Raw genomic sequence first — 21146 nt, 5'->3', positions numbered from 1 at the left:
TTTTTTTATATAGTCTGGAAACCAAACATGGAACTCTTTCAAGCCACTTCAGTCCTCCAATAAGTGGGGCAGTGGTCTCACACCATGCGATAAAATTCATCTCTCACCTAAATACATATAATTGCACCTAGGTTAAACAAAATTAGTTCATATTTGGTATCTGAGATCTTCACTAAATTTGTCAGGCTGACTCAAATTTTGGTTTAAACTAGATTATTTTTCATGGCAAAATGAATCAAAATGACAGTAATAATTTCACGCAGGATGGATTCTATTTAATGAAATTTCATATTCTGATCTCTACTAAAGTATACCAAATGATCTCAATTTTTGTTTCAATTTTTTTAGCAGCATAATTAGAGAAAACATAAGCCAAAAATAGTTTTAAATTCAGTTGATAGAGAGAGAGAGAGAGAGAGAGAGAGAGAGAGAGAGAAATCAATATTTACATACTTTTTTTTTTACTGTGTTACAAAAATGTTTTCCATAATATTAGCTATTATTTGGTTTAAGCTATCTTAGTTCCACAATAAGTGTTTAGAACTTTATTAAAGAAGGATTTTAAGTATGCATTATATTTGAGAATGTAATTATATTCAAAACTCAGAGTATTCTTCAAATTCAAGAAATGAAGCCAATACTGAGAGTTACCCAAATTACATTTAAACTTTTAGTTATACAGTATTATAATTTCTGATAAAATGTAACTTATTAGTTAAAATTTGTGGTTTGTTGTGTCCATATTTAATTAATTACTGGTAAAAAAACTGCATAAAAAGTAAAGCACTTTAATAAAATGATTAGTTTTGCATAGCCTTATTGTGTACTTATCAAATTCCTGCCATGTACCCTCAAGGGGTGTACAGGATATGATAGTACTACATGAAAAAATTACATCATTATTAATTTCCTATCTACAATTTTCCTCCAAATCAGTCTGTTACTTGTCAAGACTCCAACATTATCAGATCTTATATTTCTATCGTCTAAAGCACTTTGTACCGTATCAATCCACCTATATCTTGGTCTTACTCTGGGTCGTTTTGCTGCCAACCTGGCAGAGAACACTTGTTTTGCTAATCTTTCCTCGCCCATTCAAGTGACCATACTACCTGAGATTAACTCTGCTAACGCACTCCTGGATGCTGACAATGCCAAGTTCTTTCCTAATATCCTCGTTTTTAATATGATATTGCCATTGATGCCATCTGTTCACGCCTATAATCTTTCTCAGGACTCTCATATCTGCAGTCTCTAGTCTTCGGTCAAGTGTTTTACTTCTGACCCAGCTCTCAGATCCATAAGTTAAAACTGGTTTGTGTACTTCTTCCAACTGTAAAATAATAATAATGCTGGATAATGATTATGTAGAGATTAGAGTAATTATTATTTGGTTCAGAATTCAACATGATCTTCCATCACAAAGGCTAGACTTGTAAACATTATTTAATGTAAATAACTTATTTTATAATTTAATATTCATATAACTACCTTAATTTTGTCTAATATTTAATTATTTAATCAAAGATATATGTATTAATAATGAAAAGACTATTAAATATTATTAATCTATTTTAATTATTACTATGTTAATATTATAAGAATTTGTATTTGATAATTTAGCTGCACATTAATTGAAATGTAAATATTCTCTATTTATTCCTACTTGTAGAAGTTTAACGTTATGCAATAGCTCAATTTTATTATGTTTTGTTTTGTTGTCATGGAGACGTATGTAAGTAAGCGAGCACGAGTTTGGAACAGTGCGTGAGGAGAATGTTAAAAGTTTATTAAAAAGAGTTTTAGTTAAAGAGATCACAAGAATAATTTAGGAGGGAAGAACGCTGAAAAAAGAGAGGATTGGCATTCGGTTGGAATCAGAGGATATTCTACTTTGGCATTCAGCATTCGGGAAATCAGAGTATGATAATAGCGAGTCGGTGAGTCACTCAAGTAGCTAATTTAAGTTTACTAGTCAAGAAGCGGTTAGCTAATAAAAGTTTCAGAATAACAATTATAGCTACAGAAGATAGCTGAGTGACTACTGAATGACTAAGGATACTTTAGTTGAGATTTAATTTCAGGGCCGACCTTTCAAGGACACACGGAATCTTGAAGCACAGCATGGAGTAACTAGAGAATAAGTAGAAGCTGTAAAGTTGAAGTTTAACGATAGCTGTGTTTAGAATTATAGTGCCTAAAGGATTAATTGAATGCCGGAGAAATGGACAACTGTGCATATAAAACTTCAAGTTAAGGAATTATTGTGTGTTACCTTAATTCATGAGTGATCAGTAGTACTTCATGCAAGAATGTTTGATTATGTGTATTGTAACCATTAATTAATTCAGTTATTACTTAGAAGATTTGTTTTAATGAGTGCCGTTTATTATTTAAAGTGTTTACAGTTACAAAATGTGTTCACATATAAGTAGATGAATAAAGAAGATTATCGGTAAGAATATTCCAACCATTAATATTCCTATGCAGAAATATGTGCGAGTTTCATCCTAGAATATCCCTATAATAACAGTAACTATTGCGGAGATTAGCTGAAGTGTAGATTTAAAAGTGTATGCTTGTGAAGAGGTGTTACTGCATTTTTATTGTATTTGAAACTTAAGGAACTATGAGATATTGATGTGAATGATCACTAAGGAACTTTATTAAATAGTTAAATGAACTGTGAGAAGATTGTATTACGGATAACAGATTTACCATTGTCTGAGTTTGTATGACTGTATTATCAGAAAGGCTAAAATGTTTATAATAACTCATTTAGTGATTTGATCTTAAGTGTAAAATTTGTGATTCTAAATTAAATGTTGTTTTGTTAATCTAAAGTTGTATTTTGCATGAATCTCTTTTACTGCACCATTCATAAAATATTCGAACCAAAGCGGGAGAGATAAATAAGTTAAATATACTCGGCCAGTATATATAATATTAACACCAAAAAGGAGAGATAGTTGAGAGTTGGTTTTTCTTCAATTCTTGAACTAATTCAGATATAGAGTGGCTCAGTCTTTAAATATAAATTTTCTCTATATTTGAATTAGAAATCAACTAACAACCTATCAACTGGTTAAGAACATCGTAATAACTTAAAAAACGGATCCAAAGTATAGATTAAGACGAATTAGGATCCAACAATAATAATATAAAATATATTTGTGATTTGTCTCAGATTTCTGAATTACAAACTATTATTTTATAATTCATTCAACATGCAACAAATGTTGAATGTAGGAATGTGATGTGATATATATGTGGCTCATTGTTATAAGATCTAGCATGCCATGGGTTTTGATGATACATCATTTTGGTGCTGGGTGGTGTTGGGATGAACTTCGACTGAGATCATCCAGGAAGGAAATGGATCTATCTTTTTCTACTTCTGACATAAATTGGATTTTGTGATTTACTCTTAAGGAAGTCAATGAAGTTATGAGAATCTCTTTCGAGCTTGGCCAAATGATGAAAACATTGTCCACATATCTTACCCATAAAGAGAGAGCCATTACAATATCAAGTGATGAAAATTAAAAAGATAAAGAAATATCTTAGGCATGTTTCAAAAATTTTTTTACATCAGAATAATGCTCTACATGCTCCAAGACCTGGCAGCTAAAAAGGCACAGTTTCCTTACATCAGAAATGTTACAGATGAAAAACTTCTACAACAACATAACGTTAAAGTTACCTTTCGACATCCACAAAGCGTCCATGAGGTTAAGATTGTCAAAACAACCTCATCAGCCTAATAAGAGACCAGGAGTATACAAATTCTTTTTTAATTGCAGCATTTATGTTTGACAGACAGGAAAGTCTGGAGAAATATGCCAAAAAGAACATGTCAGACGTGGAGAAGAAACGAACATAAAATCTGGACTAGCTTTTCACACCACTGATGAAAACCATCAAGTGAATTGGTAACTCGCTATCACCCATATTCTATGCCATACATAGAATTCAATAATTATATACATAAATTTAAGGAAGCAAGCAAGCAAGTCAATATGATATCTGACCCAGTGTAATAAAAATCAGGGCTTAATCTTAAATCAACTCTGGCAGCATGCATAAGGGATTTACATATTGACAAATTAGGCTGAGACAATGAACTGCATATATGATATTGTGTTGCTATGTTCAACATCTGTCACATGAATTAAAAAATAAGTTTGTAATTCAGAAATCTTTGTAAAATATCTCTTTATATTTTGTTGTGTCTCAATCTGAAGTACACAATAGGGCTATATGAAGCTAGTAATTTTATTAGTGTTTTACTTTTTTTTAAAAGTGATTTTTGCTCATTAAAAAAATATGAAATTGTATCTTGCTTTGGTATGAGTGGTAAAATGGCTTAACTGATTAAATACGTCATATATTTTCAAATTTCAACATGATAAAAAAATACTATATACTCTGTAATACTAAAAATACAGATAAAACTGAATAAAAAAAAAACAATTACCACAAAATGCATAAATTTTATTACTTTACTTGAAACATCACATTCAGTTGGCATTTTCAAATGATATTCATAAATTGCATTGTTATATAAGTTAGTTGTCATAAAATATCAGGACATTTACAAAAACACTTTGGTTCCATGACTAAACACAGAAATTTAATTTAAAAAAATAAAAATAAAATGAGTATTTTATGATTAACTCAATGGTTTTTTGGTATATGAGTGAAAGCTCAGATCTACAACACATTTTTTTTTCTCAATTGTACAGAGAGAAAAAAGTTGGTCCTCATAGATGTAACCAATGATTAATGAAGGCCGAGTTACAAAAATGATTAAGAAACCGTAAAACAAATAGCTTTCATGTACCACAAACTGTTACATAGAGATTCTTTTTGTTCTCTCCAAAAAACCATGTAAATATAACAGTTGTATAATTTTTTAGAAAACCTTCTTCGGTGATAACAGAAATCTTCAACTATTTTAAATGCGAAAGCTATCATATTTTCCATCAATATGACGTAACCGCAAATAAATATCTGTTCCAATGCCCTGCATAGTTTCCACTGTCAATTTGCCACCTAAATATTCTGCATATGCTCTTGAAATTGGTAAGCCAAATCCAAAGCTGTAAACAGAAAATAAATTATATAGAACTTCATGTAAACTACATTTCTATTAATAAACTTAGCAGCAGAATATTAAAAAAGAAAAATAAAGCTTTTTAAAAAGTTTTAAGGATAAATTGCAATTTTCTACACAATGAAGGTAAGGTGATATAAATGTTTCTCGGTGAGCAAAGCAAATTTAAAAATCATCAATTTCCTGATACATATCTTATAGTATCCTACTTACCCTCAAGGGATATACAGGATACTGTAAGAGCACAGGTTTAAGTTTCCATTAGTAATAACGTCATGTCAATTTTTCTCTAAATTACTGTATCACTTGGCAGCACTCCTATATTATCTGATCATCAATTTCTGTCTTCAGGGCTCTAACTGCATCAATCTTTTTGCTGCTTTCTTGGCATCAAATGCCTGTTTTGTAACCTTTCTTCTCCCATTCTGTTTAAGTTCAGTTTCTGTCCTCCCATTCCTCTCACACATGCTGTTTGGGCGATGACCTTGGTGGGCATACTCATTATAACGTTAATTTCAACTAAGCAGCCAGTTTCTGCTACATTTGAGGGTACAGCAGTAAAACAGTTTATTGCAGGCTGGCCACCAGATAGTGCATGGGACCAAACCTGATGTAACACACTTGTTGGAGGCTTCCCAAGCTGGGGAATAACCCTGCCAGGTCATGCCTGGAGGAAGACTGGAGCAATGGTGTGTGGGAGTTATTGTCCAAGGCCCCACTTGGACTGGAGTCAGGGCACGTCCTGTGTGTGAGTTATGTACACAAGTCCCTCACCCCGACTGCATGCTCCTTCTCTATTTTCTGAATCAACCACCCTACACACGAAAGTCAACCATAAAAATACTGGCTGGATTTTTTTGAATGCAGATAAAAAAAAAAATCTAACAATATGGAAAATATAACAAAAAATATTGGAACAAATAATAAAAATACACCAACCCATCCTAAATAATTCCAACACTTTTATCTAATAAAAAACACTTCTATATTCATTTTGCCAATATCCATTAATACAAACATCACTGGCATACATCACCACTTACAGACATCAAAACTTGTCTAACAGACCCTCAGTTGGCATCCTCCATGACCACAGTCCACCTCAACTATCCCAACTACATTCTACACGATGCATTTCACAAAAAAAAGGTGGAACATGTGCTTTTGTGAAATCTGATGTCCTTGTCTAAGGCTATCCAACTTGGAATCCCCACTTTTTGATCTGCTCTGGCTGAAGATTTTCTTGCCTTACTTTACAGCCTTTACAACTCTCCTAACTGTGACAACCCTGCTGCCCTTTTTGACTACCTATCACTAAAAATTGATTCTTACAAACTAATTACCCAAATTGTGAGATTGTCCTCCTTGGGGACTTTAACATCCATAACACAAACTGGCTTCCCTATTCCAACTTCCCAGATCAAGCTGGAAATGAAGCTGAATCATTTGCCATCAGTCATGACTTAATACAAATAGGCAATCTACCAAACAGAATATCAGACAATCTTCATCATTCTACCAACATTCTTGACCGTTTCCTAACCAATTCTTCCTCTAAATATACTATGGATGTCTGTTCTCCACATGGCAACTGACCACAATCTTATTCAAGTCTCCTTCTCTACAGCTCGTCCTCCTAATATGGCTATAATTGTGCCAACTGGGATGACCTCTGGAATTTTTATGTTGCTTTTCCATGGTCAGTTTACTGCTTTCGCTCTTATGACCCAAACACTTGCAATGAACTAATAACTGAAAAATTCTAACTGGAACCAGAGCCTTCATTCCCCACTCCACTGCAAATCCCGACCTGTATCCAAGCCCTGATTTTCAAAAAATGCTTCTCTGGTGTCCACGATAAAAGCTTGTGTTCACTGGCTTAAATTAAAAACTCCAGCTTCTCATTCAGCTTACACAATAACCAGAAACGTGTAAAAAGTTATCAATGATTCCAAAACAGAATTCATAAGAATGAAATGCATAAACTTCCCTCCTGCTCAGCTGGCAGGGCAGTCAAGCCTTCTGGTTCCTGGCCAAGGCTATTGGGCATAACTTCTGCCTTTACATGTTGCCACCTCTCTTGCATCCTGATGGTACTAAGGTAACCTCACCCAAGGAAAAGGCAGACCTCTTAGAATCAGTTTTTGACTCCAACTCCTGCCTGGATGACCAAAGCGAATCATCTCCTGTATGTTCACAAACTGCCCACTGCATGCCTCCTCTGAACTTCTGCCAAAAGGACATCAAAAAACCCTCAATCTTGAAACTAACAAGGCTCCTGGTCCAGATGGTATTCCTCTGGCTGTGTTCAAGACGTGCTCCAGAATTGAATGATCTCTTATCTGGCAAGGCATCGATGCTACAAGATTTCTAAAGGTTTCTTGTGGTATCTGGTACCAACATGTAACCAGCAAATCCTTTAGCTCTTGTAAGTTAAAGGTTGAGCTGCCACAGAGCAGATATGCTGCTCTAACACAAACCACAGATGCTCGATTGGATTGATGTCTGGGGAATTTGGAGGCCAGGGAAATACCTGAAAGTCTTGTCCATGTTCCACAAACCATTCTTGCACAATCCAGGCAGCGTGGCATGGCACATTATCCTGCTGAAAGAAGGCACAACCAGAGGGGAATACCATTGCCATAAACGAATGTACCTGGTCTGCAATGTTTAGGTAGGCAGTAGATGCCATAGTTGCCTTCACATCGATGACTGGACCAACAATGTGAATGTTCTGCTGGGAATCCCAGCAGAACAGTGCCAAAAGCATTACACTATCTCCACTGGCTTGTTTTTATCCCATGGTGCATCCTGGTACCAACACTTCCCCAGGTAAATGACATACATGTATCTGGCTGTCCAAATTGTGCAACAGGAAACAAGATTCATTAGACTAGACAATCTTTTTCTACTCATGCCAAATCCAGTTTTGATGGCTGCGTGCTGCTCATTTGAGACATTTTCAATGGTGAATCGAGGTTAGCATGGGTACTCGGAACAGCTATACAGCCCCAATTTCAGCAGGGTTCGATGTACTGTGTGTTGTGACACATTACACCCATCTCCAGAATTCAAATCACAGTAACCATTCTGTTGGCTTATATTTTTTGAATTTACTGTGGTGGAGCATGGTGTTTTTTTCCCAAGAGAACCTGTGGGTTGTATCAAGACAACCTACGCACACAGGCAGATACATTCACAAACTCTCCCCCCCCCCACTCAACAAATTGTTCCAGTGGAACTGCCCTTTCAACTGAACTCAACCACATACACAACACCTTCCTCTCCAATGGCTACAACAATTATAGTATTAAAAAGTAATCAGTTCCTCCCCATTCCCAAGCCATCTCTTCAGAAAGAGTTCAGAAGTGCTATCACCATACCCTACATTCGTGGCACATCAGAAAAAATAGCCAAGACTTTAAAAAGTATAACCTACACACATCATTTAAGTCCCACCGCAAACTTGCTACCCTTATCCGTTCTACAGAAGATCAGTTCCCTCCTCTCTCAGTGCCTGGAGTTTATAAAGTACCTTGTTCCTGTAAGCTGGCATACTTTGGACAGACATGTAGATCAGCAACCATCTGCTTAGAAGAACACAAGTCATGCATCTGCAACCACGACTATGGTCAGTAAGGTCTGGCTGACCATGTCTTGGATACAACCCACAGGATCTCTTGGGAAAAAACCACCATGCTCCACTACAGTAAATTCAAAAAAGAGAGACTATTTTTAGAATCTGCAACAGCTCTCAGAAATCAACCAAATCTAAATAAATACGGTTTGCATTAAACTTCCGAAGATTTGGGAAACATTAATCATCAGAGATCCCACCTTACATTCTAGGTCACCTGCAATTGCCCATAGAGGATGCACCACCTAGAAAGGACTTTAGAGTCACCCACACGGTTTGCTTAGTATTGCGTGGTATTTGTGTATATGTTACATTAGTTTTTTTGTAATCCCTGAAGATGTCTCAGTGACAGACAAAATACAGAGAGTATTAAAATCTGTTTTAATCCTTCGAGTGCTGTATACAATCCATTAAGCCTCCAACATGATGTCCTCATAGTACTTAAGTCTCTTTTACCAGTTTTAAAAAAATGCTTTATCACTTATTGTAAGCTTCTTAGAGGGTACCACTGTTTAGAATGAGTTTCAGAATCGTCTACTTGTTCATTTTGTTCTTTATAGCATCTGTGTGCAAAATGCCTGTGTATAAATCTTACTTCTTGATAATGCCTTTGTCACAAAAACTACTGGCAATTAATTCATTGCATTAAATCTATCAATAACACTAAAAGCTTTTCTAGTTGAGGCTGAAAAGTTGTAGTTATCACACTGTTTAATGAATTTTGACCAAATCTGGAACATATATTAAGTTTAGTTTAATCCTTTATCCAAGTGTGAGCAAACAAAGTTTGCACCTGAAAGTATCTTCAGGACTGGGGTAAGGTAGTGCAACACCAGGCAACTCGTTGCAAAGGTGGAGAAAGCCCTCATCACTCCTATCTCAGTATCTCCCATAATGCAAAGCACATCTCCTTGCGGATATGTGTAATGCTATGCATTAAGGCAAGGGCCACTATCCATACAGGTTTCGACCTTTATTGAGGTCTCGTCAGTGGGAGCCAGGCCCAGTAGTGGAGATACAAAGGCAGAAGCAATGAGAGGTCATCCTAACCTATAGGAGTTGCCAAAGGGTGTGCAACCTTATTATTAAATTACTCCGGATTCAGAGAAAGATGTTGAGAGTTTATTTTTCACTTGGTTAGACTAAACTTATTATAGTCTAATCCGGAGTAATTTAATAATAAAGTTGCACACCCTTTGGCAACTCCTACAGGTTAGGATGACCTCTCATTGCTTCTGCCTTTGTATCTCCACTACTGGGCCTGGCTCCCACTGACGAGACCTCAATAAAGGTCGAAACCGGTATGGGTAGTGGCCCTTGCCTTAATGCATAGCATTACACATATCCGCAAGGAGATGAACTTTGCATTATGGGAGATACTGAGATAGGAATGATGAGAGCTTTCTCCACCTTTGTAACGAGTTGCCTGATGTTGCACTACCTTACCCCAGTCCTGAAGATACTTTCAGGTGCAAACTTTGTTTGCTCACACTTGGATAAAGGATTAAACTAAACTTATTATAGTCTAACCAAGTGAAAAATAAACTCTCAAAATCTGGAACATAGTAGTCCTTTCTTATATTTCTTAAGATCAGAATTTCAGCACAATTAAACCAACATAAGAGTGAGAGAGGAAAATGCTGCAGATACTTCTGAAGATTGTACTGCTCGAGTGATTTAGTTATTCAGTTCTATTCACTGACTGGTTTACCTGTTAACTGTAAAAAAGACAGCAAAGCACAGAGATTTGTTGCTATTTAGCTAATTTCAATAGTTAAGAAAGTAAATTCCCTTCTGAAATTCCAGCAAATAATAGCAGCAGCAGCAACAACAGTACCACCGATAAAAATGTCAGCTAAATAACTACTACTGAAATGCAACTAACTTGCCATCTTACTATCACTATGCCTGGATTCCCCCCCCCTTTCTTTTAAATGATATTCATACTGAATTTAAATATTTCAATTAGTTTTATCTACCCATGCATAGGTCCTGCAGCTGGTCCTTCAGTTGACTCCGTCATCATTGTACCAAAAATTCCTCCATCAAGACGGTGATCAGTGCTGGTTCCTGCAGTGGTATAGTGGTAATCCATAATATGTGGTAATGCATGATGGGGAATACCACCTCCTCTATCAGACATTCTGAAAAGAAAATTATAGTTAAAAGTATTTGATAAATCTATTTTTTATTCAAATAAGATTTTCTACATTTCTTTCATTTTTTGCTGGGTCCCCTTTTAGAACCTTCTTATAATAAAAAAAATAATAAATAAAAAAATAAAAAAATTGCTTAAGGCTAAGATAATATACTGCAGCATAGCTTATGGAAACAAAAGTAGTAAACATGCATAATAATAATCTCAATTGTTATTAGTGGTGCTATCATAGTATCTATACACCCATGGGAGTACATATTAGGAAATAAATCCTCCTTGAATGCCTTTTATTTTCCAAAAGGAATAGGCAGGATGTCTTTAACCCTAAGTTTTGAAGACTAGTGGACAGCAAATATCAATCCTTCAAGCATTTACTGACAGAACAAACTATTAATAAAGCAAAAGCACTTTAGGAGAGAAAGTAAGGCAGACAACTATAACCATCAGGAAATATATTAAATATATGGTTCAGTGTGAAATTCAGCATCATTCAGTGTGACCATATATTGGTCAGTGTGAAATTCAGCATTATGGTTCAAGAACTCCAGAAAATAAATAGCCAATTGACTAAACAGAAGTGAAATCAAACTAAAGCAATTCAATGGGCTTTATTAATTACTCTGATGCACTGACCGAGAGTTCATTTATGAAAAGTACAGGTCTCAGATGTTGGATTGTTTTAGTACTGAATGAGAGTTTTTGCTTTAAAGTTTTTCTGCATGGTCTCTGAAGAGAACACTAATACCAGTTTGAAACAGCTGCCAGCCAGTGAAACCTTTATCAAACACACTAATAAAAGGATAATATATATGGATGCTTGCACAATGATTTGTGTTCTTTTAAGTAGTTCAAGTTAAAGCAATTCCAATGCCAAGGATTGTATTTGCATTAGCTCTCTGGTCAAATTTACAAAATTTAATTTCTACATATGTTTTGCTTTGAAATAATGTTGAATCTTTAGTATCCACTATTTCTATATAATTTACGTCACTGCAATGAAACCATATGGCTCTTTATTAAAAAGGTTTATTCTACTTTTTTACATTAATGCTGGTGACAAGTAAAAACTCCTAACATGTAATTTGCTTACTTGACACCATTCAGGTCCTAAAAATTATGTCTAATGTAAGTGAGTATATGGAACAAGAGTTTTCATTTTCCAAGTACTGTGTAGGCTGAAGAGATGAAAATCAAGATCAATTTTGCTTTATAGCCACCTATCAAGAATATCTCTCATAAAAACTTAAAATTTTTATTTGGTCCATTTTGGACTTCAAAGTCAGCTGTTTTTAATTCTTTGCAAACTTGGAGGCAATTTTTTTTTTCTTTTATAGAAGAAAGACTTCAATCAAGGTAATTTGGGGCATATGTATTCCAATACATGTATACATCATACATACACACAATTGTGGATTCAATCTAGCGCCCGCAGGGTAGAGTACAAAATGGAATAAAAAGAGCTCTTGTAACACCTAGAGCAAGTGGCCACTATCTTGAAAATGGAAATAAGAAATGAAAAAGTACACACCATGAGCATTAAAATGTTACTAAAAAAATCAGAAATTGGACCATCTGGAAATCAGCTGCAATTAATTTTAAAATCCTTTGAAATTGTGAAAAATCTAAATCTGCTGAATAATAATGGCTGCCATAATTAATAGGATGCAAAAAAAGTCTTCCATTTAAAGAACAGGATGATAACTCGCTTTCTTCGAAATCAAAAATTGTCCAGCTTCAGCTCCCTGATGATTTTACTTGGAAGCTCCTTTTTAACTGCCTTTCCATAAATTTCACTTTCTTAAAATTAACATTTCTAACAAAAATGTATTCATAGACAGTGGAGGCAATTCAGTTCACCACAACTTAGTGTTGATTTCTTCTGAATAACTTGCATAAGCACTTTTGAACTCAAGTTTTATGACATTACAGGATTTTCAAATATAATGAACAAGATCATTTCCATTCTTCAATCTTAATCTGACACAAATGTGTGCATTAACTGCATCCCTAAAACAATTTATATTAGAAGTGAAAGTATACTCTTCATTCTATTTTTAATTCATATATACTAAGCCCTGGTTTTACAATAGATTTCTTGACCATAATACAGCATGAGGACTATCATATACAAGTTGAAACATTTATATGACAAAACACAAGTTGAGTTTCCTATCTGATACATCAGTCCTTTCAACCACCCTTTCAAAGCACAAACAAAAATCCAAAGGATTTAAATCTAGAGACATGGGTACTAAAATTTTGACCAAGGAAATAAAGTGTACTTTAAGTGAAAAAGGACTATATTTTCACATTGAAATGTATCTTTATTGCAGAGAAGTGGAAAAAAAAAACTGGCCTGGTTGGCCAAGTGGATAGCATACCTGCTCTCTAACCAACAGCCTGTGGGTTGGAATCCTATATAACAAGGATGGTTGTAAAAGGTTTTCGATAGGAGATAATTTTTGCCATCCAGTAGGAGACCACCACTCTGCTCATCTTTTAGCCTACCTGGTTGGAGTTACAAAAAACATGTGATTCCATATTTTTACAATTTATCTTGAGAAATCACTGGTAATTATCACTTTTAAGATGACCTTGAACATAAATGGACCAATCACCTATCACAGAGGACACCATATCACACAGACTTCATGATACAGGTTCAGTGGAATATTTATAGCACAAGGAAAAGATCAAACACTAATGTTATTGTTTCCAATATTTTGGTCACTGAGACATCCTCAGTGATTACAAATAACTTGTAACACACACACACACACACACACACACACACACACACAAAATACTAAATGAAACATGGGTGAATCTAAAGTTCTATCTAGGTGATGCGCCATCTATGGGCATGTAGGTGACCTAGGATGAAAAGTGGGACCTCTGACAATTATTGTTTCCCAAAATTTGGGAAGTTTTATGCATCTGTATTTATTTAAATTTGGTTGATTTCTGGGTGCCATCTCAGATTCTAAAAACAGTCTTTCCTTTTTGAATTTACTATGATGGAGCATGGTGAGGAGATCCTGTGGGTTGTATCCAATACATGGTCTGCAAAGTCAGATTGACCATAGTCATGATTGCAGATTTATGTTCTTCTAAATAGAGGATTGATGATCTACCTGTCTGTCTGAAGTAAGCCAGCTTGCAGGAGCAGGATACTTTATATACTCCAGGCACAGATAGGAGGAAGCTGATCTTTGGTAGAACAGATAAGGATAGCAAGTTTCTGGTGAGTTTAAAAGCTGTATCGAGGTACTTCTTTAAAGACATGGCTATTTTTTTGTGATGTGCCATGGATGTAGGGGATGGTGATAGGATTTCTGAAATGGCTAAGGAATCAGGAAAGAACTGAGTTTTTTTTAAGTCAGTAATCACTCTAGCCATTGGAAAGGAAGGTGTTGTGTATGTTTTTGAGTTCAGTTGAAAGAGAGGTTACTGGAACAAAGACTGTGGGCTCTATTGGTTTGAGTTTTAATAATGCTATGTTGTTGTGAGGAGTGATGGTGAGAAAATTTGTGAATGTATCTGTCTGTGAGTGGATTTTCTATATACAGTGAAGGAAAGGTTACCATTAGAAAGGTATGTTACTAAGGTATAAAGATGGGTGAACTATTGTTATTTTCCTTTTCCATTGTAAATTGGATTCTTGGATGTAGAATATTGAGGTGACTGAGGAAGGAGTCTAATGTGTCTGGGTCATGAGGCCAAATAGAGAACACATCATCTACATATCTTAGACAGATAGGTTTGAGAGGGACCGAGTCTATGGCTTGTTCTTCAAAATTTTCCATGTAAAAATTGATGTGGTGAGTGACCCATAGCAGTTCCCTCTATCTGTTTGTAAATTTTGTTCTTCCAAGAAAAATAACCAGAATTGATGGCAAAAGAAAAGAGATCTACAATATCTGAATGAAAAACGTTTTTTAGGAGTGTTAAGGTGCCATTTAAGGAAATACTGATAAACAATGAGGTGATGTCAAAGCAATATATCTGTATTATTTAAAATTAAATTTTCAATCAAGGTTTTAAGTGGCAAGTCCAGTAAGAGCCAGCTGTTTTGACAATTTGGTTGGAGCATCAGTGGTATCCACTATAGGTCTGGAGGTGTGTGTGTGTGGGGGGGGGGAGATAAGAACCAGAGGATTTGAGTTTTTTCATAATGTCTGGCAGCCAAGAAGATACTTTTTTAATTTTTTAACTTGCATTTTTGTGGAATCGTGTTCTCAAAGAATAATATTCACTTTTCAATTACATTCCATGGATTAATCTTATCTGCTCTAGTGATGACAATACTTTTTTCTTTCTGTAACTTTCTGAGAGAAGTGAGATGACCAGAAGATAAATTACTTTTCGTTGTTGGCTATTTCCAGCCAACAAAAGAGCTAAGCCAAGCTAAGATTCCGTCTTCTGTTGTACATTATGTATAACAACGGCACTTCTTTCAGTGCAAATACAAAATTGTGGCTGAGGCTTTAATTAGGTTTTCTACCATGGAGCTGATGACATGGCATCTTCAGTGAGACTTTTTGAATATAGATTCACTATTGTATGGAGTGGTTGAATTTGCAGTTCTGTAGATTTACACAGAATGTTATACTTTTTAATGGGATTATTTTTTATTTTTTGGGATTCTTTTTGTGTGGAAGCTGTCCAAGAGAATGGACCAAAGTTCAGGTTGAGTATCGCAGAGAGCTCAGATTGTAACAAGCCAATGGTGATATTTGTCGTGGAGAGGTTGGTGCATTGCACCAATATGCTCTCTTAGTAGTGCAAGACTGGCATGTCTGTCTATACAGTGGGCTTTTTTGACTGGAATTTGATTTTTAGTTTAATACAGTTAGGTATCACTCGTGTCCAGACATCTTTTTAGAAAGGCCAGTCAATTTAATTTTTTAGATAAACATAGTTTTAACTTAACGTATTGTCTTGCTTTGTGTGAAAAAAATAAAATTTCCCACATGAATTATTTAGAATCCGTGTGTTAAGGCTTAAGTGCAAGGAACATCATGTTGGAAATTCAATGGAATATTTACAGAACTAGAAAGGATTAAAAACTATGATCGCAGGATCTCCTGGAAGGAAACCACCATGCTCTACCATACTAAATTTAAAAAGAAAAGACCATTTTAGAATCTGCAGCAGCACTGAGAAATCAACCAAATTTAAATAAATACAGATGCATAAAATTTCCCAAATTTGGTAAACAATAATTGTCAGAGGCCAAATTTACATCAAATTGGTATCACCCATGTATTTCATTTACAGTTGTGTTGTCTGTGTGTGACAAGAGCTATTTGTAATCCCTGAAGATGTTTCAGTGACAGATGAAATATCATCATCATAACAACACTAATTACGGGTATAGATCATATTGGTCTGTTCCGGTCTCGTTATCCATCCAATATCTTTTTTTTGAGGTCTACCCTGCCTTCTCTTTCTAATTGGCTTATATTTTAGTATTTGTTTAGGATGTCGGGTGTTGGCAGCATTAATATTGGAAGCATTAAAATTAGTTTTTAATCCTTTCCTAGTGGAAAATAAAAACTGGTATAAAAATAATAAATAAAAAGGCAAACTGAAAACATGCAAGAATATAGAAAACATCAAAACTGCATTTTCAATCGAGAATGCTACAGAATATGTAAAACATTTCTCCATTTAGGCACAATTTTTAGTGAAAATGATAAATTAACATGAAATAAACAGAATTAAGATAACTAGGAATGGTGGAAAGTAGGTGAATAAATTTATTTGCAGCAAGAGAGAAATCACCCAAAACATTGCTCTAGCCATATACAAGTCTTTAATTTTTGGATCTGAAAGTTTGGTTGGAAATAAGAGTTAATCAAAAAATTTCTGAAGAAATGGTATGAATGGCAGAATCATATTAAAGATAAAGATATGAAAGAACACTGTTAGTATTCAACAATATGTGTGAACAGAGCTAATCTAAGGTTGTATGGTCATTTAAACAGAATGGGAGAGGAAAGACTGGCCAAATAGATGTTTGGTACTACGATGGCAGGAAAAGGACCCAGAGGGAAACCAAGATCTAGATGAGCTGATGCAGTTACAAGAACTTTAGAAGTCTGCAATGTTAGCCATGCTAGAGATTTCACCAATAACAACAGATTGATTTGTAAGAAAATAAGAAGTTATAAAGAAGTAAACTTAATTATACAATACTAATCTGCATACACATCTTGAGGGAACATATCAAGAAATAATGATAATTAAATTTTACTATTCAAAATATAGTTGGGCCAAAACGAACCTCTGACTATTTGCTTGTGGGAAATGAAAGGCAGAGGATAACTAAATAAAATTTCATAATGCTAAATTACATAATTTTTATATACTTATAAAATCTCCAAATTTTATCTTTTTTTTTTTTTTTTTTTATTAAGTATGAAACATAAAGGACATTTTCTCTTACCTTATGACAAAATCAATTTCATTATTTGCTATCGTAACTGTAATAGGAGGAAGGGAAGATTCTGGTGAGTCCAAATGGCTCTCCACAGTTGATCTAAAATGTAAAAGTAATTTCACAAATCATTTTTTTCTCCCTCCATTTTTGAGTTTCAGCAATATATATATATATAAACAGCTACTTCTTCTGCCCTCCCTCCCACCAAACATAACACTTTCAACATGCTTTTTTATTTAAAAATTACTACTAGAGCAAATTAACAGCAAACATAAGATTCAGAAATATACACATAGTAATTTGTATAGTATAATTTTGATATATTGGACTCCATGGACAATGATCTTTGGAGATATTAACTATGGATGCACAAACCCCGATTTGCCCAAAATAACTGAATATTCAGCAGAAGCATCTTGAATTATTTTATAAATGTTATGAAAAAAAAAAAAATATATATATATATATATATACTCATTAAAAACTGATAAAAATTTTAATGCATGTATTATTTAGTTCAAAACATTTGTTCATCATCATCAAATTCCTGACATGTACCCTCAAGGAGTGTACAGGATATGATAGTACTACATGTAAAATTTACATCATTACTAACTTCCTATCTACAATTTTCCTCCAAATCAGTCTGTTACTTGGCAAGACTCCAACATTATCAAATCTTATATTTCTATCGTCTAAGGCACTTTGCACCGTATCAATCCACCTATATCTTAGTCTTCCTCTGGGTCGTTTTCCTGGCAGAGAACACTTGTTTTGCTAATCTTTCCTCACCCATTCAAGTGACCATACTACCTGAGATTAGCTCTGCTAACACACTCCTGGATGCTGACAATGTCAAGTTCTTTCCTAATATCCTTGATTTTAATATGATATTGCCATTGATGCCATCTGTTCACACCTCTAATCTTTCTCAGGCCTGTCATATCTGCGGTCTCTAGTCTTTTTTCAAGTGTTTTACTTCTGACCCAGGTCTCAGATCCATAAGTTAAAACTGGTTTGAACACTATCTTCCATAACACTAATTTAGTGTTCCAACCAATTTCTCTCTTATTCCATATGAATTTATTCAACTAACTTACTACCATACCAGCTTTGTTGATTCTGTTGTCTATTTCCATATTTAATTTACCATCTCTAAAAATCGTGCCTAGATAGCTGAAATGGTTTGCTTGTTCCACAGGTTCTCCGTTCAAAACACAGTTGACATTTTCAACGATTCGGCCTATTTAGTCGGGGAATCTTGCAGACATGTAGCAAATTTATTGAGAAGTATAATATCGTCTGCATTAATGTCAGCAAAGAGCTGACATTAACATCTCCAATTTTGATATCAGGTTTAATACCACTTTTCTTCATAATGTGATCCATATAGATAATGAATAACAGAAGGGATAATGTACATCCTTGTCTTACACCAGATTTAACATTAAACCATCTTCCTGTACTTCCTTCAATTCTAACTGCTGACTTGCAATTCAAATAAAGACTAAGGATTGTTTGATATAATGCCCCACTGACACCATATAACTGTAGTGTATTGAATAGCTTCTCTCTTGGCACCTTGTTCTATGCCTTTTCCAGATTGACAAAACTTAAATACAGATCTTTGTTATATTCCCATGCTTTCTCAACTATTTGCCATAAAGTGAAGATCTGATCCTGATTCAGGCCAAATAGAGGCCTGAATCCAGCTTGTTCTTCACCAAGCTGAATTCTTTCACAATTCTTCCCAACCATTTCTCAAGTATACTGGCATAAATCTTGCCTGGAACACTCAGTACGGAAATACCTCTGTAATTCTCACATTAAGTTTTATTTCCCTTTTTATATATGGGTACTATTAGAGCTCTACTCCAATCATCAGGAATTCGTCCCACTGTCCAGGCCTTCTGAACTATGCAGTGCAGCCACTGTAAGACTTTTATACCACCATACTTCAGCATTTCTGGTTGATTATCATCAACTCCTGCTGCCTTTCCACATTTCAAGCCTTTGATGGCTTTTTCTACTTCAAATATGGATATGTATTCCTGATTGTACGCCTGTTCAGTATTCTTTTTACCACTGTGCTATCACTGATTGTTTCATTTAGCAATTTTTCGAAGTAATTACTCCATACTTCCAGGATATCTTTTTCTCTTGTTTTCATGTTACCTTTATCATCTCTAACTCCTTTTACAGACTCTTTCCTCCATTTCTAAGCTTCTTCAACAACCTCCAGAATATCTTACCACTTACTTGATATTTATTTTCTATGTTCTTGCCAAAGTCCTCCCATGACTTTTGTTTAGCTAGTTTTACACAGCATTTTGCTTTCTTATATTTGTCTCTGTATTCTCTAAGAGCACAAGTTGATTTAGTTTCCAGAAACTTTTAATATGCTTTCTTCTTTTCCTTCACTGCCTCTAACTTCCCGTGTCCACCATGGAGTTCTGATTTTTCTATCTTTGCAGACAACCTCGCCACATGCCTCTATGGCTGAATCAATCAGGGTTTTCTTCAAGGCTTGTCACTGAATCTCCAAGGTTTGGTTCCTGTTCTCAAGCTCTTTCATTTTTTCTTCAATAATCTTTGTGTATTTTAGTCTACAGTTCAGATCTGAGAGCTGCTCAACTTTTATTCGCTTTAAAACTTTCTTACATGTCATTCTTTTCAATATGAAATTCAATTTTATCCTGCTCAAGACTAAATAGTGATCGCTTCCAATTTCAAATCCTCTGTACACTCTGGTGTCCTGCACCAGGGAGAAAACATCACCATCAACAATAACATAGTCAATGAGACTTTTCTTATTCCTTGCCTCTTCTCTCCATGTGAATTTGTTCACATTTTTATGAAAATGTGAACAAATTAACATTTTCATAAAATGTTATTAATAATCAGTCCATGTGCTGAGCAGAAATCCAACAGATATTTGCCATTATTATTAGCTTTGCTCTTTACTCCAAATTTTCCCAAAATATTTTTGTATGTCTGACAATCACTTCCTACTCTTATTTAGATCCCCAACAAGGACCAACTTTTCCTTTTTCATTGTGTCAGTTGCTTTTTCTAAAGCATCAAAAAATTCCTCCACTTCTACCTTAGTAGAGCCTTCTGTGGGACCATAGGCACAAATAGTCTCATTGTCCAGTTCCTCATTCTGATATTTGCCCACATCACTCTACTTGAGACTGCCTGCCATTCAAGAAGATTAGCCTCGTATTTAGTGTTGAATACTATGGCTACTCATTCTTTTCCTTGATTGTCATTGCCTGAATATAACATTTTGTACTTATTGCTCAGAAAGATATCACCAGTTTTGGTCTTTTTTGTTTCAGTCACCCCTATTATGTCGATCTGGTACTTATCTAATTCCTCAGCTAACTCCATTTCTTTGCCATTCAGGCTTCTTATGTTGATAGTAGCGATCTTTAACTCTGGTGATGTTGAGTTGGCATGTGCTTTCAGATTTGTTTACAAAATTTAATTAAGCATGCTTTGGTTGAATATTTGGTGCATCAGCCAAATTAGAGTGCGTCTGTTTACTTTTATCAAAGCAGTGTGTGTACTGTATGTCCATGCGAGATCCATCGACACTTCTGCACATGTCAGAAGAAGGAGAATGCATTCTGATATTAGGGTAATCAATGCTTTTCATGGGATGAGTGTTTATTATTATGTTAGAAAATTAGCTTTTCTTTTATGAAAATTCTAGTTTTTAAAGTGGTAACTATTTTGCTTCCACAATAGTTGGAAAATTTACATATAAAGCACGTGATTTCACGTG

At 34.8% G+C, this 21146-nt stretch overlaps 1 protein-coding gene across 3 annotated transcripts in view; it reads right to left on the bottom strand.

Annotated features, from left to right (window-relative positions):
- Positions 1–4473: 4473 nt before the first annotated feature.
- Positions 4474–21146, bottom strand: part of LOC150102009 (branched-chain alpha-ketoacid dehydrogenase kinase-like) — a 141730-nt gene continuing 125057 nt past the window's right edge. For all 3 annotated transcript variants that reach the window (XM_090399851.1, XM_090399852.1, XM_090399850.1), the window contains 3 exons: positions 17363–17455; positions 10733–10897; positions 4474–5102 (listed from right to left, as the gene is read on the bottom strand). In XM_090399851.1, the coding sequence (XP_090255977.1) occupies positions 4958–5102; positions 10733–10897; positions 17363–17455 (403 nt within the window). In that variant the 3' untranslated portion in view covers positions 4474–4957. The remainder of the gene's footprint in view (positions 5103–10732; positions 10898–17362; positions 17456–21146) is intronic.

Source organism: Typopeltis vanoorti, chromosome 11 (assembly GCF_054136105.1).
Source record: "Typopeltis vanoorti isolate ZY-2024b chromosome 11, IOZ_Tvanoo_1.0, whole genome shotgun sequence".
In the NCBI taxonomy this organism is placed as follows: Eukaryota; Metazoa; Arthropoda; class Arachnida; order Uropygi; family Thelyphonidae; genus Typopeltis; species Typopeltis vanoorti.
The sequence above is the reverse complement of the archived record's forward strand: the minus strand, read 5'-3'. Positions and strand labels throughout refer to the sequence as shown.